At 40.3% G+C, this 23294-nt stretch overlaps 1 protein-coding gene across 3 annotated transcripts in view; it reads left to right on the top strand.

The window, feature by feature from the left end:
* kremen1 (kringle containing transmembrane protein 1) overlaps positions 1-20210 on the top strand; it is a 63295-nt gene extending 43085 nt beyond the window's left edge. Inside the window, exons 4-9 of one of the 3 annotated variants that reach the window (XM_026186146.1) lie at positions 8416-8540; positions 10034-10187; positions 11001-11333; positions 15698-15859; positions 16540-16624; positions 17274-20210. In XM_026186146.1, coding sequence (XP_026041931.1) covers positions 8416-8540; positions 10034-10187; positions 11001-11333; positions 15698-15859; positions 16540-16624; positions 17274-17433 — 1019 coding nt within the window. In that variant the 3' untranslated portion in view covers positions 17434-20210. Of the gene's footprint in view, positions 1-8415; positions 8541-10033; positions 10188-11000; positions 11334-15697; positions 15980-16539; positions 16625-17273 lie in introns of all 3 variants that reach the window. The other 2 variants (XM_026186145.1, XM_026186144.1) reach the window with 2 other exon arrangements.
* Positions 20211-23294: the final 3084 nt, after the last annotated feature.

Raw genomic sequence — 23294 nt, 5'->3', positions numbered from 1 at the left:
GATTTGAATGGTTAACCTGCTGGTGGTGGATTAATGGGCTGCCGGGAGAGTTTCCAAGGCGTCAACATACCTGTGTTTTAAATTACTTCAATTGAGCCTATTAGCACTTGAGGAATGTGCCTTTAAAATCCTGCTTCTGCTTTGTGACCACACATCTAGAACGTCCCGTCTCTAATCTGAACGCACTAATTCGCTTTTTGTTATGGTGTGATTGGATGGTAATGAAGCATTGGTGATGCTTAAAGAATCATTTTAAGGTTTATATTTTTTGAATAAACGGGTTTTACGCGGTGATTCTTTTCAGCGATTTTCTCTTATCTAGAGTGTTATTGAAACTAAATCTCTCGAGATTTCAGATTTGATGCGAATATAATAAATTAAGCTGTCAAGGAAACAGGTGTTTATAAAAATGTTTGAGGGCCATGATTCAGGCAGCACGGTGGTTGCACGGTGGTTAGCACTATTGCCGCACAGCAAGAAGGTCCTGAGTTCAATTCCGCCATCAGGCCGGGGTCTTTCTGTGTGGAGCTTGCATGTTCTCCCCATGTTTGTGTGGGTTCTGGCTTCCTCCCACCGTCCAAAGACATGCAGCTTGTGGGGATAGGTTAATTGGATAATCCAAATTGCCACTAGGTGTGAATGTGAGTGTGAATGGTTGTCTGTCCCTGCGTGTTGGCCCTGCGACAGACTGGCGACCTGTCCAGGGTGTACCCCGCCTCTCGCCCTATGACAGCTGGGATAGCCCCCCGCGACCCTGAAAAGGATAAGCGGAAGCAGATGGATGGATTCATAAAAGGAAAAACCGATGAATCTTTCCGTGCTCACAAAACATTCAGAAGAGAAGGAAATGCTATATGTTTTGCACGTCACATCATGTGCATATCGCTCAAGAGCTGTCCGCCATATTGGACATGACACTGGTAGTGATCACGCCTAAAGTCATGCATTGTTTACACAGAAATTATCACTGACTGTTGGGTGTTGCAATCATCAAGGACACAAAATATTTTTTTTTATTGCTTTCCTGCTGATTTGGAAGGTGAAAAAGACAATTTCTTTGATAAATAGTTGGGTCAGTTATAAGTTATTTGAATTTTAAAGTTTAACAGTATCTGTTTCAAAGAATATTTGACCATTTGACACTTTTACTTTTTATATATTTCTATTTCTAGTTTTTTCTTTCTCATCTTCTTCATCTGCCTCCTTCACCGCTACGCTCCTCCTCGTCTCCATCTCATCCTCTTCCTCCTTACCTCAAGCCTCACTCCTGAACTGAAGTTGGTTCTAACATAAGAAATCCAACAGGAACGTGTTTATTTATTCTTGATGTTGTCGCATTTAGTTATTGTCGTTAAGTAAGCTAAGAATAGAATCTGTCACCCCTCCCAGGGTATGGGCCGCCAAAGATAGATCTCTAGAGTTTTAAGACTCTAGCATCCCAAAACTCTCAATCACAAATGAGCTACATACACTTGTCGACAGTGTAATGCACAGTGACACATCAATATCAAAATGCAATAAAAATCAGGTAAATACCTGAGCAGTGACCAGTGACCATGGTCCCCTTGGTCCAGTGACTGCAGTTCCAGGAAGAGTCCAGTGACTGAGGTTTGTTACCCATTTTGCAGGACTTCAGATCTGGTCCAGCATAATTTTATGGGCTGTTGATAGCATAATGATATAAATCGTTTGTTGTGAAGTCAGGGAGAGCACCACGGTTGCACTTCAGAGCATCACTAAACTCACTCAGTGGGAGTAAGTAAACATCCATCTTCAAGTCCTCCCTCCCACATTTCTCCACATAACGAGCAAAATGCTTGCCATGAGAGTGTTTTACTTCCTCTGAGAGAGTGTATACACTAATACTTACAGCTGCCATAGTCTATATCGCCTTCATAATGTTTAGAAGGTTTTTTACTCACTTGGCGTGTCAGGATTGTTACACGTTTAAAAATGGCCGACAAATTAATGTCATGTGGTGAGTGGTCACATGTCTGCAAAAGCTCTAAAGCAGGAGCTTTAATGAAAACCAAAAAAAAGTTATATTGTTATTTATTGTTTTTATATCCCAAGTTGAGCCGGCACACAAATAAAATAAATGAAATTTGGCATTTTCATCTAAAAGTATGAATGTGTTTTACATTTTTGTGTGTATGTCTGGTTCCCCACTTGTCATCACTACATCTTTATCCCCATACATCAGACTCGGCCCTGATTAAGTTGTATAGCTGTATAGCTTTGTATTGTCTTATTTTCTAAGGATGGCTTTTGAAGCATTGGTAGTCAGAGCCAGATGTTATAATAATGGATTTTTTATTCTCTCAAAAATTGATATCAGTATTGGCTGAGCCCAGCTGGGCTTTGTTCTGGGCTCTAGTCTGCATGAGGATGCGGAAAAGAGAATTTGTTTCCTACAGTGATGCTTCCTCATTCCTCACACCTTTGAACTTCTTACACGTTGCGCATTTCCCTGGTGTTGAAGGCTGTTTCCTGAAATCTGGTGCTTATATTCTCAGGAAATCAGTTCTTTTTTTTGTAATATTTTAGTAAACTAGTGGACATTATGATATATATCTATTTACTGTAGTTCAAGGTGATATTTTTTTCTGAGCCAAATGTGAAAATTAATCAGTTGTTCAGTGTGTTTTTGTGTCAGTTTTGTTTGTACTTGATAAGTCTGGCGGACGAGTTGATCTAGAAAGTGAACATAAATTTCAACACAGTTATTTAGAGACCTCGTGCCATCACCCACAGAGTGAAGCCACAGAGCGATATCATTCATCACCTGAGTGGGCATCGTCAGTCATCCCCTTTTGACATTAAACTTGACATTTTATGTTCCCACGTCCCAAATTCTTGAGACAGTAACTCACAAACCGCTTACAGAAAAAGAAACTAAATAAAACAAAACCAAATGACTGGATTCGTTTTTGTCAGTTCAAATCATGAATAGAGAGTCCATTCAAAACAACTAAGTTAGGTATAGAGTTATGTGTGCCGTAAGGATTCTTTTTGCTACCCTGCTTTTAGGGACAGAAAAGACTCAAATTTTTTTCATCTCTTCTAGATTATAGGATTAGGACAGACTGCAAGAATAACTTTTCTGCCAAATTCTCCAGTGTTCCATTGATTATAATACAGAAAAATCATATTCATCATTCAACTTCACTATCTTGCTTCGTGTGGAGCATTCTGCTGGGTGGTGCAAGCGAACGGGGTTGAAATAAGAAGTCCTACCCAGAGTCCCATTAAAAAGAAAACATTTCTTTAACTCTCTCTCACCCTCTGTAGCTTATTCTTATGCATATCTTCAGTTCTTTACCCTCCACGTCATAGAAATTTATAACTATAATTATGTTTGCTTAATGTTATGCTCGTCCCTCCAGCTCATCAACCAGCTTGCACGTACTGCTTGCCAAGCACATTTGCCAAAGCCTGCTGCACATGTTTGATGTTGTTTGTCATCATTCTGTGTTGGAGCTTTTTTTTCTTTTTCTCTCATGTGTTTTAGGTCAGTGGTGCTGTTGTGTCTGCTGCCTGGCAAGACCTCCTGTTAAACAGACAACCATGAACTTTGCAGCTTTGCCCAGTGCCTCCTGTCTGCAGTGCATTGTGGGAAAGCTGGCTGACTGCTCTTTAGTGAGCTGAGGCTGCCAGGTTGGGATGAGTGTGGCTGGGTTTTTTAAACATTGTAGAAGTCCCCCCCTTTCCCCACTGTGATCTCCCAGGGTTTTCAGAGGTCTGGTGTGGGCTAACTGGAGCATTTATACACCTTGTGTTTCCTCCATTTCTCCCCTCTGGCTCGTTAAAGTCTAAATTCCAGCAACGGCTTTGAAGTGTGTTGAGTGTGTTTGTGTGTGTTTTTTCTTTTACTGTACGTGAAGATATTTGCACTTGTTGCGCCTGCAAAGCAGATGTTTTTAAGCGAGATGCTGCTGTGCTCAGGAGTTTTCATATAAGAACAATTCTGTGCTTTTTGTGGATGCACACTGCAGGGCGGTGCATAGAAAAGCGATTGTCGCCGTCTTCAGTTCTGCACAAACCTCCAGTGCACCGGTGTATGAGCCGGACACCTACCGCTCCTCAGCCAGTACTTCTCAGCCCCTAAAACGAGAAGAGGACAAAGAATGATAAATTAAGTTTAGTCTGCAATCTTCTTGTCAAAGCCAAGTTGAAAAAGAGCATTTGTGCCTTTAATCTAGCTCCTGAGCACAGCAGTAGCATTTTTTCCTCTGCTTTTCAAAACCTCTATTGAAGTAGTACCTGCCTGCCTTGCTCGGAGGGAAGTTGCTGGTTCCCTACCAGGTGTTTATCTCTCTTTTCTTCTCTGCTTCCCTGTTGTGCACCTCACCGCTAGTGTGTACTTAAGCAACTGATAAAAAAGAAACCGCTTCTATAGCACCGTGGAAAATACGAGAGACCTCAAACATTCTTATAACTGTCATGTTTGCCTTTAACCTGTCAAATAATCTGGTGCTTACTTTTGCAAGTGTGCACCGTGGAGTCTTAGTAAATGATCCCCCCATCCCAACCAACCACATTAATCTCTTCTAAAGCTCTGGCATGTTTGTGGCTGAAAAAGGAATATAGCACATGATTTATTGCTGGTCTGAGTGTGTCTGAGGACTTTGTCTTCAAGTGTTGAGTCATTTGTCAAACACAGTTCTTGGCTGCTGCCAGAATTTCGCCGGTCACTTAACGGTCATCAAATGTGAGCGAAATGCAGGGAGTGGCTGTCTCTCTGCCAGTCTGTTTCGGCACCATTTTTCTTTCTATTCGTCTTCATTTTCCAGTCTGTGGGGGACATTCTTGTGGACAACAATTTGTGAAGAATCTAAAACATGTCACACTTTTTCCCCAAAGAGTCTTTGTGCCTCAAACAGAGAGAATCTACAGATTCTGTTGGTGCTTTGTGCAAGCCAATAAGTTAACTTTGGCAGCAGCTGGCACGCCAGTGACAATGCACATGTGTGGTCTTTATTAGGGTCACTTCAGTTCATGAAGGCAGAGTTGATTGATGCTCTTCTGTAGTAATGTTATAAACATTCAAACAGAGTTGTATGCAAATCCATACTCCCTTTTTTGTTTGCACAATACCAATATATTCCACATTTCATGACAGGCTTGTAAAAATAGATGAAGTGTTTTTCTGTTTCGTGCTGGGAACTGCTTGTGCACTGGTGGAACTTACTGTCATCAGCCGAGCTGTGCCTGCATGTTTGATGACAGGCAGAGCTCAAGAGATTCTTATTTCTAGGACAGTGTTGGTGTACAGTATCAGGGGACTTTACAGTGTCTGAGCATGTTGTCAGACTTTGGTGTACCCGCAAAGCAAGACAGTGTTGTTGTACAAATAGACAGGAATTGCTATTGTGTAATGTCTTAGGATCAAATGAACGTCTTGCGCTCTTCTCAATTCGTGAGGAAACTCTAGCGGGGAGTTCTCTGTGGGATTCTATTTGCATGTCATTAGAGAAATAAATAAAAAATCAATACAAATGCTATTAAGGCCTCACAGGCCATCAGTGACCATAAATGTGTGAGTGGTGGCTCGCATTTGCTGTGAAATTGAATGTAAAAGCCCCATTCTTGCAGGCCTAGAGACCAGTTAATGACCCAGTGGTAACCACCAATCCCTAGGGAAAAGGGTATATTCTGTGACCAGTAAGCAAGCGGTTACTAGCAATTGCTAGTGTGAAATTACTCACAAAGAGAAAACCTCTATGGGATTTCTTTGGTTGCCAGCAGGTTGCCGTGGTCACCAGTTTGCAAGTCATTACCAAGCGATAACGAAACTGTGAACAACGTGACGCAAATCGAAAGCAAAACACTTGCTTTCAAAGTAAAAGTCGTGTCTTGGCAGTCATCTTTTTTTTTTTTTGCAGACAACTCAGCGTCTTCCATGCAGACTAAGATCAACTGCATCAATCTGGTAGTTGACCAAAGCAATTGCGGAGGTTTTTGGTGCAGCACCCTCTTTGCATCTGATCTCACATCGCTGACCCTTTGGAGAATGTGCGTTTTTTCTGGAAGTTGCTGATCTCCAAACTATGATTGTCCTGCATTACACAAAAATCTAACAATGATCTTTGTGTAGCGGTTTGATTTCCAGTTATAGGATTTCAGCCACTGTGCTTTTTCATGACTGTATGAAATAAGGAGCAATCAGACTTTGAGTTTTTACTAAAGGTCATTTGAAATTGGAAATTGTAAATGCTTTAATACAGACCACAGTGTCACATGCTTTTGATTTTTGCGTCCTTGTTGTATCTCACAGCAGACTTGACAGCTATTTTGGACGCAGTCTTTGCTCTTGTCTTTTCTATCGTTCCCTAATGATCTCTTTCACACCCTAAGGCCACATGACACCACTTCCAATTACACTGAAGAGAATTTTTTTTCAACTTCCCGTTGAAATTACTTTCATGGTGTGCATTTACTTATGTTTGTCAAATTCATTTTAGCTCTGAACATCAAAATAAATAACTTTAAGCGCATTTGGATTTAAATGAAAAGCAAATCACAAATAGGATATAGATTGCTGGAGGCTTTATTGGCACTTCCCAAGCTATTACATTGAATTTAAAAGCTTTGCAGCGTTTAATCACTGTACTAGATTTTGAAAGATTGTATAGTATTTGATGAATACATAGTGGATTAGGGCAGACAGTTTGATTCATCTGCACGAATGTGATCTGGAAAGGTGTCAACATCCATCTTTCATCTATCTGTCTGGTTAGAAATCCATCTGGCATTGTTGGCGCATTGGTCTCACATATTGTAAAATCTAACTTGCATGCAGAGAAACTTTTTGGTGCACATGAGAGGCTATCATCAAAGTATCAACAAAATAATTCAAAAGTAATGTTTTTAGTGTCGGTTCTGTTCTGTTTAGTCAAAGAGCCTAAATTCACGAGATTAGAAATTGTGCTTACCTACTGTTTGATGTCAAGTGGCTGCTGTGCAAAGATCTATTGTTCAGCTTAAGCCTGTCTGAGTGTAAAAGCACAGAAGTATTATATTTTTTTATAACACGTCCGTCAGGACAACTGATTTATGAATAGGATTTCAGCCTCCTCATATGAAAAGTGAAACCAGCATAAGAGTGATGTGATTTCTGTAATCTATAATTTTAGTAAACACTATCTTGTGGTTTGTAATCATTAGCTTTAAGTCATATTCAGAAGATAAAGGTCATTTTTTAAAGATTATCCACTTAGCAACTTGTCAATGAAATGTAGCCAATATTCATGCATTTTCACAGTTTGATCAATGACAAAAACACTTAGCTTGGGTCTTCCTAAATAGACTTTATTAGCCATCTATGCTGTTTATGTGTAGAAATAAAACAGGCATAGATGGCAATGACTGGGAAAAAGTCAGACATAGGATAAAAATGAGGAGTTGGTTTAGAGATGGGTTGCAAATTGGCTTGCAGAGGCAGGACTGACTGAAGACAGTGCTGAACAACTAAAGCAACAGAAATATTGTGCACTTTACTGAAGGGTGTTGTAATCAGCTGTTGCAAGTTTATACACAATGATTGCTGGCAAAGCTTAATTTTGGAACGTGCCAAAACTAATGCTGCTCTTAATTTTTGTGTTTTACAAAAATACTGAGTTTAATAAATCTGAGTTTAATAAAGGCCCAGGTGTTGGACATGGTCTTCTTCCTGTCATGTGACAAATTCCACATGGGAACCCCCCCCCCCCCTTTTTTTTTTTCTTTGTACGTGAGACTTTAAAAAATTATTTTCTCTCTCTCTCTCTCTCTCTCTCTCTCTCTCACTCACACACACACACACACACACACACACACACACACACACACACACACACACACAGTCACACATTTAGAAAATGTTATATTTCTAATCTGATGCAACAGCTCTCAAATCTGACATGGTACATTTTCTAAATTCCAGCTCTGTGTCGCTATGACTTAAACATCCTTGTCCTCTTCACCCCTTTTTCTTTTCTCTGCTCCTCTTCCTCCATTGCCACTCGCCACCTCCTCCTCCTCTTCTCTTTTTCTCAGAAGCCAAATAGCTGGCTTGCTTCTTGGCAGTTCAAGCTAGAAGTTTCAAACAGAGTTCTGAATATTTGACGAGTGTGTCATCACTGATTGTTCTTTGGGCTGGGTTTTTGAGATTAAGCGTTAATCACAAACATGATTAGAAAATTGAAACAGCATATAGACCATGTAAATATAGTTTGAAGCATGTTCTGTATGAAATAATCCATTTCTTTCCATATCTGTCGACTTGTTTCTAACACCTGCTGTACTTTAATTCCATTATACATTTGATCTTCCCTAATCATGTGAAAACCTCGCCTTACTGTGTGATGCAGACTGCATCTAAGATGCAGCATATAACTAATCATTTTTTCCCACTCTGGTCTGCTCTCCCTACAGTGCCTGGAAACTTGGGGTGCTTCAGAGACAGTGGTGACCCCCCCACCCTGACTGGTGCCAGTGAGACCTCCAACAAACTCACTATCCAAAACTGTATCAGCTTCTGCAGGAAGCAAAGATACAAGGTGAGATTTGGAATTAAATTAAAAATATATTAAATAACAAGAAAACATGAGAAATTTTATTTCAACTGCAATCAAACATGACAAGTTCTGTAAAACTAAATGTAAAAAAAAAATCCAAAATAAAAGAGGAAAACAAACCGTAATTGGTTTATGGTTTATCCTCTGTCCTATCACTTCAAATCTACCTATTGGATGTAAAAACAGAGTAAATTGTTGTTTTTAAAACAGGCGTGAGCAGTCTTTTTGCAGTAGTCAGGCTTTTATGCAAATCATCTGCTTTTATGGGTAGTTTTCTGTCAGTTATCTAGATGATGCCCTCTTTATTCAGCCATCACGCTTCCTGTTTGAAGCCAACCAGCAGATGACGAATCATCACAATAATCAAGGCTGACAGCTGGAAATGAATGGTTATTAGCCCACTGGGTTCCTCCTCTTCACTGCATTTTCCCTTCTCTCTGTTTCTGGCGTGCCATTGTCCCTGCTACAAACAGTGCCAGGTGTTAATTTTCTGTCTCAGCAGATCCACTTCAGCTCAGTATGCATTGACAGATACTGACAGGCACCCCCTCCCCTCTCAGTTAGGCAGATGTTACAGGAAATGGCAACAGACTGGCATCATCTGCCTACCCTTGGACTGTCACTGTCCTCAATACACACGTGAAACATCAGTGCTCTGAAATATGGATCCCACGTGACTTTTTGACAGAGAGCATGCCTGATGAGTGAGACAGCAATCCATGGCTTGTTTACTCTGCCAAAAGTATTTGTGTACGTGTTCTCAAATTTAACCGCATCAGATAGAATAATACAACAAGGAGCTTGATACATCTGGGTGGAAGCAGAGGCTGCGTGAATTCTTATTCCATGAGTAGGAAATTATCCAGTACCTTCAGTTGCGTGTGTTCGTTTAGAGCCTGAATATCGAACAACGGCGTCCTTCTGAATGAAGAACAATACCTCTTTTGACAGCGAGTGGCCAGCAGTGGCGAGGTCAAGATGTGTGAAGGTTTTTGACGTGTCACATTCCTGCGCTGACACTTTCTGGAATGGTTTACTAACAGTTTTGATTTGAAAGACAGATAGGTGTTATTCCTGTACCGTTTCTTCTGTACACCCCGTGTGCAGCTGCGTGTTTGAAGGGAGTCTTCTAATCAGCTGAGAGGCCACAGTTATACAGACTCGGATTACAACATCTTGTAATCACGAGAGAAAGAGCAATTAGGGCGCTTTAGGCTCGAGTCACTTATTTCAGAGGGAAGTAGCTACATGTAGTCAACTGTTTACCCCACGTTTACACAATTCCACATAAATCGAACATGAAAAACATAATTGGTCCTTTTAAAATGAAAAAATGTAATGTAATCAAGTCTTATTTTATGGGAAAACAACAATCTTTATAGTTTGAGAGAACTGAAAGAATGTGTGTTTGCAGTCAGCAGAATGACCCCCTCAGTGTTTTCCTCAGTTGCACAACTCCTTTTTCTGTTTTGCAGCTTGCTGGTATGGAGTCAGGATATGCCTGTTTCTGTGGCAACGATGTGGACCTACAGAAACGTGGGGAGTCACCTAGCATGGAGTGTAACCATGTTTGCTTCGGTGACCACACTCAGCCCTGCGGCGGAGACGGCTGGGTCATCATATTCAGCAGTGAGCACTGACAGTTGTCATTCTTGATCTCATTCTTTAGTCTTTTCACATCTCTGCTGTAATTTCACATACATTTTCAAACATTTAGTCTAGTTTTATTTTGTACAAATCTGATTTGGGGACAGCTCATTTCTTTTATCATCGTAAAGCTGTAAGAAGTCAGAACACAACACACCTACAATTTTAAAATTAGTAACCCTGCCTGCAGCTAGCTCTTCTTTATTCTAAACCCATACCGCCATGCCATCAAAGACAGGATCTGCTCTGAAAAGACTTTTGACTGACAAAATCTGCTATCAAAGATCAGGTTTTGTACAGCCTGAAATTAAAGCCCAAAGGCTCAGCAGTCTAGTTTTCTCTCAGACCACCTATATTTCAGTCTCCTGAAAAGGTTTTTTTTGGTCCATTCAAAAACATGTTTCTTGCATAACATTTATTCATATGTTATGTCCAGTTAGGCTCATTTTCCAGAAGCTTTGTTGCTGGTTATGCGTGAATCCTATTTCTTGTTTTTAATACTCACATACTCTTCAGTTAAACCACATTCTTCTTCAGGCTGTTTTTAGGCTGAATCTTGTAAAGATGCTTTGAATTAAATTCTGAATCTAAATCAGCTTGAGTTTAATAAATCAGATACCACAGCTATGGTGTTTTGTTGTGGTGCTAAAAATCAAAGGACATGTCTGTCCTTTGTGTCTGATCAATCACAAAAAGTCATGTACAGCATGATCACAAGTACAGATGTCAACCATCTCCACAACTTTTAATCTTTAAACGAATAACACAGGCATTTTTTTACTGCTCTTTTTTCAGCCCGAGTGGGGGCCTGTGGTGGGAACTACACTTCTCCATCAGGAGTGATCTACTCCCCTGACTTCCCTGACAAATACGGGGCTGGGCGTGTTTGCTACTGGACTATCCAGGTCACTGGATCTTCGGCCATCCTCTTCAATTTCACCTTCTTTGACATCTCCGACCAGACCGACATGGTGGAGCTATTGGATGGCTACACAAATCAAGTGGTGGCCCGCTTCGACTGGCGAAGCCCTCCGCGGGATCTGGTAAACATCACGGGCGACTTTGTCATACTGTACTTCTACTCTGACCGAACCAACCAGGCCAAGGGATTTGCTCTTCTTTACCAAGGTGAGAGCTCACCAGATTTTCTGAAATGTCTCACCTATTGTGATGTTTTCCTTCATTATAGCTTCTGTGCTCAGCCTGCCTTCATTCATAACACTTTGCAAACAAAGTAAGAACCCTCATTTGCGTGGCTGGCTGGCTGGCTAGCACTATGATAGAGTTTTGCATAGCATCCCTAGTTTAGTAAAGCAACACCTGTTAGTTGTGGTTAGGCAGTTGTCATGGCTTTGGCAGGCCCTTTTCTCTTTTCATTTGCTAGTCAATGTCTCACAGCCCCGGGTGATATTGCATATTTAAATGTGTTCTGTTTTTCTAGGAACTCAGTCTCTTATCAAGCTGCTGCAGAGTGCTCACCCAGAGTGTGTTCTCTGCTAAATTGCACTGAAAGTTTTTATGCCACCTACATAAAAAATACAACCATCGTGTGCATTACGGCTTCTGATATGCCGATTTCATTGTCTAGTGGATGCATTTCTAAGAAACTACAGCTCAGAGGACTTCAAAGTAATTTTATTCCTCCCAGGCTAATGCAAAGAATGTATAAGGATTCATGTGGAATAAAAAAAAACCTTGTTTTTTTGTGTTATGTTCTCTCATGAATAGTCTGAAAGCACCAGAAATGATTTAATAGATTAATTTCTGCAGGAATGAGCAAAGCACACCCTGATATAATTCACTGTAGGTGACATTCAAGCTCACATTAAGAGGCAGTCTCCAGCCGCCCCTCCCTCTCTCCCTCCATCTGTAATTCTGTGTCATTTTTCTTTGCCTGCTGGCATTACAGTAAAAACAATATTGGAAGGTCAAAATCCTCTGACCCTCAGACAGGCACGATCCTTTCTCATGGCATGGATCTTGTTTTGCGGGAGGTATAGTCTATTCCAGAAATGCAATCTGAGATGGGTTATGAGAAAAGGTCACCTCCTGAATTAAGTAGTTGTTTTTTTGTTTTTCAAACAGAACTATATAGATAAAAACACATAGTGACTGAGGTACAAATAGAAAGCAGACAGTGTCAGCACCATATACGTTTAATATCTCCTTGGTGGCAGGCTGAGCGGTTGGATCTGTAATTTGAGGATAAACGCTCTCAGATGACAGTGACAGCACATTTCAGCTGTGACTGGGTTTGAAGCATGGTATTTTGTTTGCAAATGGGAAACATGTGGGCAGTTCTGGGAACATCACAGCCAGGTTGAGCAATTACGTGAAAAAGAAAAAAAAACCCATGCTGGTTTAACATCTGACCAGCATTCATAAAAGAGTGGAACAGTCCTGGAATAATCGATATTTGAAAGTAGTTCACGCAGCTGAGAAACTCGAAGCACCTCAGCAGTGGAAGAGGCGAGGTGATGTGAAATAAGATAAATAAATGTACAGAAGATTCATGAGAAGCAATATAAAAGAACTGCACAGTACATGTCATGTGTTTAATGTAAAGTTAATAATTTGTTGAACATACTGGGGTATTTAAAAAATAACTTGAGCCTGAGTTGGTTAGTTGGAAGGCCACAAAGTCAAGCTTAACTGCAGTTCCCAGCAAATAAGTTGACGCCAGTCCCAACCCACATGCCAGCAGCTGTCGTAGCCCATAGTTGCTGCATATCTGCAAGCCTCTTTGCAACCCAGATTGTGTTTTATTTCTGACTTAATTAGTCTCCAGAACATATCCATGCCACCAGATATAAATTTCTGCAGTTGAACACTGGTATTCCCGAATGAAATATGCTTTTGGTTCGACCATTACTCACATATTGGAAAGTTTATTCTGCACTGCCAATGGAGCAGTCAGTGGAGAGTTGTGGAAACTATCATTTCCATTGGACTGTTTCAAATTGTTAGAGATGGCTAGGTCCTTACTAAGTCACCTGAAGTTAAATATGCTTAAAAAAAATTTTTTTTTCTCAATTTATAACTTAAGTCATTTATTCTGTTTCTTCATACGTGTGCTTAATCTTTTGATGTTTTGTGACTGTGTCTAAAAGTTTTAATTCTTTAAATCTAATTTCTGATATTCACAGACATCTGCTCTAAGCATCTAAGTAAAGCACAATATCTCATCTGCGGATGATTACAATTGCAGCATAATGACTCAAACCTTAACATGTAAGAAAAATAATAAAAGACCCAAGTGACACTCATAAATATCAGTGTGAGACTGAAACACTGCACAGTTTGTTTCTCAGCGGCAACATTTCACACGGAGGACGAGAACATTTCTTAAAATCACACAGTGATTTTAAATAAATCGCAACTATGTTTAGGAGACGTAAATGAAAGGCAGAGGAGATCTCATTTAGGATATTGCTTTCCTCTGGGAGCCCATAAATGAGCTGAAATAGTCCATGCTCCCTGGCACTGTTGTTTTATGAAGCAAACTCTGCCCATCTGGAGCTGTAAGCAGGTTAAAGCAAACAGAATTTATTGCAAACACTTTTTGAATCATGTCTTGAATTTAAAAAAAAAGTTCTCAGCACCACATGTTTATAGCACGCTTGGGTGTTTTTGCAAACTCCATCTGTTTCTTAACAAATGCAGTTAGTATTAAATATTCACTCGTGCCTCTGCTGTATATACTTTCAACAACATGATCAGCATGAAGTAGTATAATATTACCTCATGCTTGCTGCAGCCCAGTTTATACAATGGAATAATTAAAGGAGTGTTAAGTGATCGATGCCCTTAACTTGTAGAAATTACAGTGACATGGCATAACATTTCCCTCTTCTGCATTCGACGCTACATTCATCACTTCATTGTGAAGACACGGGATGTTACATTACACAGAGCTGTAATCTAGTAAGGGCAGTAAAGCTAAGTTATAATAACAACCAAGGAGTAATTTTACTACTAAAACTGATAAATGATTTATATATTTCCAGATGAATAAAAGATTTTCTTGAATAATGAAAGTCGTTTTCCTCTCCTATCTTATCAAAAGCTCCTTCTAGCCTTTTCTTATTGTGGCTAAAGGGTGACATTTTCACAAATGATTAAATGCAAATGATGGAGGACTTCATAAAAACTCGCTGATATAGCGAGATGTGATCTGCCTTCCGTTAACGTTGCTTGTTTTGTTGCTACTGACAAATTAAATGCGTCAGATCAGATTTGTATTATATCAAAAAGAGCTCATCAGTGTGCAAAACAGCAGTAGCGTGATCAGAAATCACTGTGTCGAACAAATTCAGCACAGTGATTTAGTTCAGACAGGCCAAAACTCAAGCTTAGTCACAGTCCTAGCAGATCAGCTGATCTCAGTGTCAGCTGATACCCTTATTCACCTTCAATATTGGACTTATTCAGTCTTCCTACAGTTGCTACACAGGTGCAAGCAGCTTTGCAACCCGCTTTCCACCCTTTTTCATTCTGTACCTAACATTATCAATGTCATATCAGTGTAATATGTCATGTGTTATCATTGATCCCTGCTGTGTTGTTCTGCATTTAGTTGCTCCACCCTGCCCTCCTCTGGCTTTAAATGTAAGCACATGAATGGATGGGAAGGTCGCAGAATTGAGCTGGTCATCAACTGAAAACTGGATATTGAAATCCCAGTGCTCTTCTGGCTATAGTGGTCCTGAATGAAATTAGTTTTTACCACAAAGAGCATGCAATCATTATTCTCCCTGACAAAAACTGATGCATTACCTAAAAACTGGGGGGGAAAGTGTCAGTTTACAGACAGGTGTGCTGTTATAATATGGCAGGGAGCGATATTTTAACGTTTTTAACTCGTCGTGAGACAGAATGTGAGAGAGGAGATAAATATTGGCCACTGAGTCCATATTAATCCTGTCTGAGTTTATATCTTCTCCCTGAGGATGTGTTAGTTCGTTTCAGGTGCTGCAGTTTCTGCCACAGTTTAAAGACTTGTGTGTTAGGTTAACTGGTGATTGTCTGCCTCCTGTGGTGAAGTGGTAACCTGTCCTAGGTGTAATTTACCTCTTGACCAAAGTCATCTGGGTTGTATTCCAGCCTCCCCATGACCCAAGGTGGATAAGCAGTTAAGAAAAAGGATGGAAGTAATGTTGTTGTATTGTATTCATGCATTATTTTCTTTTGGGACTGAGAACTAGTTTTATTGCTGTTAAAGTTGACGTCTCTGCTTATACCTCAAGGACAGGACAATCATTTATGTCTGAATAGTTGGAAAGTTGCAGTTTTCTTTGGAAATGCCAGTGCTGTGAGACACTTCACATCAGAATTGAATATTCTTAGCACCACACCTGACAAAGTAATCTTTTACTCACTGAAACAACCAGATCAACTTGGTGCTGTGGGATAGTAAGCTTTTGATTTGTTCCATGTCTCCACCTGATAGTTTAAGGAATAACATTCAACTGTCTGTTTCTTTTTCCCCCCAGCACTCCGAAGCCAGGACACTAGAACAATAGAGTCTGAAGGAGCGCTTCAAAGCCAGGACACCAGAACAATAGAGTCTGAACGAGATGACGAGGAGGAAAACGAAGACGTGTCTAGCACAGCAGGGCCCCAGCTGGCTGGCGGAGTCACAGAGAAATCTAACGGTACGACGAATGGACGTTCGTCCCAGATCCTCTACGTGATCACGTCCAGCCCCGGTAAACCGGAGCACAACATGCCAGGTCAGTGGGCTGGACGCGGCGAGACCACCGGCCACAGCGCTAGTATGTTAACATCCGTCGTACACTGCACTTACCGCGCCTCTCTCTGCCTCTGCTGGGATGCTGTTGGAGGTTTCTTAGCAAGAACTCCCACTTAGCATGACCTGGTTTCTCTGAAAGTTTGAAAATTGTTCTGGTTTGTCGAGATACTGCTAGAAGCTCTGGCCCAGAGTGACTCCCTATGATCATAATTGAAGTAATGCCACATGACGCTTGTTTTCACTTGTCATTGTCTCAGAAGTCCCCACTTTTCCCAATCAGCCATCTAGTCAACACTTTGCAGGGTGGACTGATGTGCTCTGCGCTTTTCTGCTTCCTCCAAATGTTATTCTTTCCAAGCCCTAATTCTTTTTCTCAAACAGCTAGCTGATAACAGATGTGCACTGATAATGTATCGCCATTTCTTGACAATTAGCTGACTGAACTTCTCACAGGTGTAAGTTTGAATTAAGCAGCGCTTGAATAGTTCTTGACTCGCTAATCTCTTCAGTCTGCTGCGGTTTGTTTTAATTACCGTGATCGGATGTCTGATGTCTTGTTAATGTGCTCCGCTCTCTGTCTAGTGTGGACCATCTACGCTTTAGCAGCTCTCCTCATACTGACTGTCATCGCCATGGTAGCAAAGCTGCTGCTGCACGTCACAGTCAAGTAAGTATGAGGATGTTCGAGGCGTGGCGGATCAGCCAAGTATCACGTTTCCAAGCTTTTACCCGTACGCCACGATATTCATACCATACTGGTTGAAGATGAAAGAACAAGTCCTTATGTAAAGAATTTTTATCTGGAGCCGCAAAAGTCTGTTTTTTCACTTTGACTAAAGCCAGAAATTTTCCGATCAAAGAATCTCCTAGCATCAACAGAACAGAAAATTGAAAAACAAGAAAAAGACGTTGTTTAAACATTTTCTTCCAGTAGAACATAGTTTCCCTTTCCCTTCAGTGAAAACACAGAAACATTTATATAAAGATTTTTCCCCTGAAAATGGATCCATTTTCCTTAAAAAACGAATGCAATAAATATAGTAAGTTTAAGTTAAAGCCAAGGTTTACCACTAATTACAATAATTTTGAGTCCAAAAATATTGAGGGCTTTTAAACAAGTACCCAAAAATTGTAAAAACCTACACAAGAGCTTTAGTACCACCGTTTTAATGGATCTGTCTGTGACATTAATCGAGGACACATTTGTGACTCTCTTTATTAATCTCTGTTCATTGTTTTCCATCTTTTCTCCTTTCCCCTCTCTTTTGTGCAATTCCTTTTCTTTGTCTTTACTTCGTCTTCATTTCTACTCTCAGGTCTCCAAACATCCCAACCGTCAGTGGTTCAGACACCTGCAGCCAGAGCACAGCGTCTTCTGAGCCTTGGATCATCCTGTACCGCCCCTCTACCATCTCCCTGTTCAAGAAGAAGCTAAAGAACCACCACGGTGACCTCAGCCCCCTGGTGGGCAACTAGTGCTCCTGCTGCGTCCTGCCATCTAACCAAACAGTACCGCCACCCGCCACTATTCTGTTCAAGGGCCGTCAGATGCCAGGCCCTCAGACAATGAAACTCTTTGAGGCGCTAAGCAAACAAGCCAACAACTGAGTGGCTAATGACAACTGACTGAGTGAATGCTACTAAATGGTCTGTGTGCCAAAGTGGCCACGCCCTCCTAACCTGCTCAGCACCGAAGAGGAGCGGGAGGGCAGGCAGGACTGTAAGACTCCACTCTTGGAGAGGAGAATAAAAGATTGGATAGAGGAAAATCTCAAAGATGCTTTTATCATACAAGAAGCTGTTTCCATCACCCATGGATGACCCTACCAATCAAGATACCTCCAAAAACCCCTCTGGACAGCAAGCTCACTAGTGAAAATATGACAAAGCTGGAGTGCAAAAACAAATCAGCTCAGTTCAGTTTCAGTGGCAGCCGAATCTTCATCAGCATCAACGAGAGGATGAAGAAACTGAGTCTTTAATACATATACACATATGACACATGCTGTAAAACTTCAGTTTTTTTTAATAACTTAACTGCCTCATGCGGATGAACATTTTCAGCCAAAATCCAGAATCCTCCCATCCAAAGAGTTGTTTATTCATTTGTGTTCTTAATTCTGTATTCAAACTGCTAATATTTTTTTGTTGTTTTTTTTAAATATATGTTTTACGTGACACCTGGCTTGCTGAGGAAAGGGAAACAGGACGCGGAAATGTCACACGGAAGGTAGATATGACAGCACTTTGGGGACGAATCAGTCACCGCAAAATGAAAAGATCAGCGAGAAAGGGAGCTTGTTCGCCCACTCGTTCACTCAGCGCCCATGGATTTGTGTGGCGAGGAGAAGTAGCTAGCTGGCTGGGGGGTTGGGGGGTTGGTGCAGTTTGCTCACAAACTGCCATTTAGGGAGGCTCGGGAAGATCTGAGGGCTTTTTCTGCTCGGTTGTGGGTGGGAGTCTTTCCGGTTTGATGCTGTTCAAGTGCCTTAAGGATCTCCTCTTCCCTTGACTCAGTTCCGCACATCTGTTTCTTTCACAAAGTGGACTGGTGTCCCTCACAAAAGTCTGCACTTCTTTAACAAATCCATGTAGATATGAAGAGTTTCATTCCAGAATAGGGTTTCCGCCACTTAAATGTCAAAAATGCCTCCCGGTCTTGTGCAGTGATTGAAAGCATTAATCTCAGACGGGATCTTTTACATTGTTTTTTTAACACGATTTTGTTGATGTCGATTTATTTTCTTTGACACACTTAGCCTTTTGGGATAGAACTCTTCATATAATGACAGACGAGGCTTTAAAAGGCTTTTTTTGTTTCTTATTTGTGTATCTTATGTGTAGTCTTGGACGTTTACTGAACATATTGTTCACATTATGTTGTCTTTTGATTACAGGGGGATGAATATTGTTGTATATTATGTAATTCAGTGTGGGAATGATGATATTTATGACTGCTCTTTCATTTTGTGTCTCGGCAAAGCATTTAAGCAACTTGTCAAAGTTCTTTTGTGTTACTTTAGCTCAACGGTGGAGTGCTTTTAAAAAAAAAAAAATTCTAATCTTTGATACCAGTAAATTGTCTAAATTCTGCAGAACGCTGCAGACCTTCCAGCTTTTACTTGTCATATAGATTTCAGGCCAAAAGGTTGAGTGCGAACAATATAGTCAGACAGAAATATAACCAAAAGCACCCCAAGGTACTATCCACAAGCTGACAGAAGGTTTCCAGCTATAATGGTTTTCTGTGACATTTTAACTACTTGTGAAAGGTCAGAATCTACTAATGCACCAACGGCATAGTAATTGGCCTTTCCTGATGTGAGACTGGATGTTCAAGGTTTCTGCAGATGGCCGCTGAGTTATTTTCTCACTGGCAAGAAAAATAAAAAAAGATCCTAACTTTGAAGCACTTAATTTTGGTTCAGCTTACAAGATGAAATGGTACTTAATCACTTACAGCTCTGTTTCAGTGAAAAGACAAAAAAAGGAAAAAAAATACGCACTTGTACAGCAACCTGAGCACTTGAAAGAAAGGTTATATTTTATGCATGACACAGCATTACAGTGACATTCAAATCAAAAGATTTATGGTTTTCGAGAACTGAGACAGAATTTAATACCCGTAAAAAGATGAATAACTTTTGTTTTCCAATCAGAAGTTTTCTAAAATGTTACTCTCTGCTATGTTTTGCCTGTCCTCTCAACTGTAACTCATGTTAATTATTGCAAGACAAGAGCACATGCCCCTGGGTCTGTGATGTTCAGAGCTGACCAAGCGTAGAAAGAAGGGGAGAAACGGAGAGCAATGGGAAATTAATGCGCGTTCAAGTCAAACACAAGCTAACGAAATCTGACAGTTAAAATCTAACAAGGGCATATTTGTTTGGATAGCCTGGTGAATTATGCAAACTTCCATTTTCTGTCCGGTCCTCCAGTCAGTCGTAAAATTCCACGCCGTCTTCTGAGCGGTGGAAACAGTCTTTTTCTTGTCTCCAAAACTGTTTTTGTTGATATGAATGTCCTGTAGTGCTCGATAACATGAAAACAACACCAGAAGCCCTGAGTCATCACAAGAGGCCAAAACATTGTTTTCATCAAATTGTAAATAGCAAAATAGTGAAAATTTTAATTTATACAGTAAATTATTGTTATTTTGTATGTGAATGGGATATAATCTATCTTTTGTATAAGTGAAGTATCTTTGTAGTTTTATTTAATGTGTCCTGGTTGCAAAATAAACACTGTATGCATGTTTCTTATACCTGTGTTGTGCTTACTCTACTGTTTTCTTCTGCCCCAGCAGTACAGTTTATTTCATCATCAAACTCAATTTCTGATACCCGAGCTGCTGCAAAGCATATGGGCTGCAAATATCAGATCAAGCTAATCCCATTCTCCCCGTTTCCATTTGAAGTCTTTCTGTGCTTTGTGTGCGAAAATCTAAAGGTGCAGTGTGACTTTCTGAAGTCTACTTGCCTTGATTGGATTCAGGCTCGGGACATGTGTACAGGCCTTCGCCTTTTCTTCCACGAAGCACAAAACTTATCAGATATGCGAAATGACTCCCAGATTGTTTGGAGATGCATGCGCAAGAGTGAGGATTTGGAGTGCCATGTGTGAGCCATTGGCTCCACTGTGGGATGAGGTCAAGCATGCAACCTGCACATTTTAGAAGGAACAGCAGGAGTCCAGCTTTACAACTGGAAACACACTGCAAGGAAGAAAAATCCAAAAACAAAACCGAACACAGAGGGGCGTTTAATAAGCTGGAACACTTGCGACATTTACAGCATTGATTTCTTAATTCATGAAAGGTGTTTCTGTTTTCCTTTCATCATTGCTCACTTTGAAACTGCTTAAAGCTTGGCTTTGCTGAAATCTGGATTGTATATTTGGTGGTTAGCCGCATGCAACTTCATGGTAAAGTCATTCTCTCAGTGGTAAACGGGAACTGTCCTGTTTTTTTGACTATTGTTTGAGAGTAAGAAAAACCTCCTCTGAGGCTTCTGAATGAAGCAAATTTTAAAGCAAAACACCCGTGCACATAACAATAAGCAATTTTAAGACTATCAATGGTCTTAATATGCAAAGTCCTCTGGAGATCAGCAAGAACATTCCAATACATCAGACAAAAAAGCAATCTGTAGACAATCCTCTTACTCCCTCTACTGGTGATAAGATATCTAAATGATCCTCGCCTTGATGCTTGGTACCAGCGGCATCCTTTTTGCTACTTGTGTGTAAAATAATCTTTCTACACCACAGATAATCTGAAATGTTGCTAAAATTGTTGGATGAATGTATTCATTGAAAGTGTTTTTTTTTCTCCCAATAGCCGTAGTGCAGATTAAACTTTATTATCGCTCCTCTGGGTCCCAATGAAAAGTCTCAGCCTAGTCAACAGACAAGGAAAAGAGACTTGAGTAAGCAGATCCCTCTGAACCCAAGTCGACCAGTAATTAAGACAACAATGGGACAAAAGGTGACAGTGTCTGGTTACTGTAAGAACGAGAAAGTGAGAAGAATAGGAGACAATACCTGCCACTTTCTGCACTCAGGGTACTGAAGTCAGGTTAATTTGCAGGGATGTAGCATTAGAGGGTAAAGGAGCTTGTCTCACTTGATAGATCTGAAAACGATCCCTGTGAAAGAAGTTGACTGGTCGTGGAGGAACCTGCCTGTTTGACCCACTTCACTCTGCAGTACTATCTCATGAACTTCAATGAACAGGTATGCTGGCCTGTTTAATGCTTTACATATTTTTTTTTTTAAAACATTAAATCTCACAAAGTGCATTACAATAAAAGTGGTAGAACATCCAAACAATAAATTTACCCAAAAGCAAGTTAAAAAATGGATACGTAGCTGCTTTTTGAAAGAGATCACAGATCCACAGAACTCAGGCTCAGTGGGAGAGCGTTCCATACTGGGAGGCCACTGCTGCAAAAGCTCTGTCTCCTTTAGTCCTCGGCCTTAAATGCTGCACAGCCAGCAGGCCCCTGATCACATGACCTGGGCATGTAAGGATGTAACGTTTTATGATGTAAGCTGGCGTTTGTCCATGGAGACCTCTAAGAGTCAAAACCAGAATTTTAAAGTGAACTCTAAAGTTAATGGGATGCCAGTGCACCTTAAAGGTGTGACATGTAAGTACAAACAACCTGCAGACGAGCTTTAAGATTTCATAGGAGACGTGAACAATGAATTACAATCATCCAGACATGATGAAATAAAAGGATGATTTCCAATTTCCAGCTCAAAGCGCGACGCAACTGAGCTCAACTTAACAATTTTCCCTAAATGATAGAAGCAAGAGTGAGACAGAGTGTCTAAAATGAAAGCTGACTCAAAACATACTCTGAAGTTCCTGATGAACTAGTCACCATTACTTTCTGCATAAATTTGTTGGGGGCACAAACAAGGACTTCTGTTTTCTCCTCATTAAGTTAGAGACAATTTTCAACCACTTTTAATAGAGTCTAAACACCTCTGAAAAATCTGCAGACTTAAAAGAGATGTATTACTGAATGCCATGTGCATAATGCCATGTGCATAACAGTGATAAGAGACAAACTTAAAAATGCTCAAAATGTGCTGACGAAGGAATGAATATAAGAGAAACAATAGCGATCCCAAAACAGAACACACAGTAGGCAAGAAGAGCTTAACTTAGGAGCAACAACAGAAAAGTAAAATATTACATTTCACCCCTGATGATTTATACAAAAAGTAATAAAAAAGAAGAACCAAGCAGATTTAGTAAAATCACTGATTCATCTGTTGAATGGATACTGCGAGGTTTAGTTCCCTGGCAAACTGACCTTTGAGAAAGGCCTAAAAACCTGAACCCAAACCAGCTCTTCGTATTTGTGTCTTCTTGGATAATAATATTTTCTCAGTGAATGAAATGAAATTATGATAAAGTTTTTTATTTTAAAATTTTGGTCACACAGTAATTGTTTGATTGCATAACGTCAACTATGAAACCCCCCTAATGGCCTTGCTAACCAGAACAATGTCATGAAACAAAAACAATAAAACAAGCTTTCAAATAAATTAAAATCTTGAGCTTTATAATATTTATCAACAGTCTCTATATATTTTAGATTTAGACCACAACAGGAGATTTACATCATAGTTGCGCAACAAACAAATCTGCATCAACTTTGTGATGCTGCTGTATCATGTATCATGTGGACCAAAATCTCCGATCAATGTTTGTAGCACCTTGTTGAATCTATGCCACATCTATGCCGGTGAGTGTATCATTGATTTTTACCTACAGTTATGATTCTTATTTGAGTAATAATATCCTTTTTTTAAGCAAGTAACCA

This window comes from Astatotilapia calliptera, chromosome 12 (assembly GCF_900246225.1).
Source record: "Astatotilapia calliptera chromosome 12, fAstCal1.2, whole genome shotgun sequence".
NCBI classification, from domain to species: Eukaryota; Metazoa; Chordata; class Actinopteri; order Cichliformes; family Cichlidae; genus Astatotilapia; species Astatotilapia calliptera.
The sequence above is the reverse complement of the archived record's forward strand: the minus strand, read 5'-3'. Positions and strand labels throughout refer to the sequence as shown.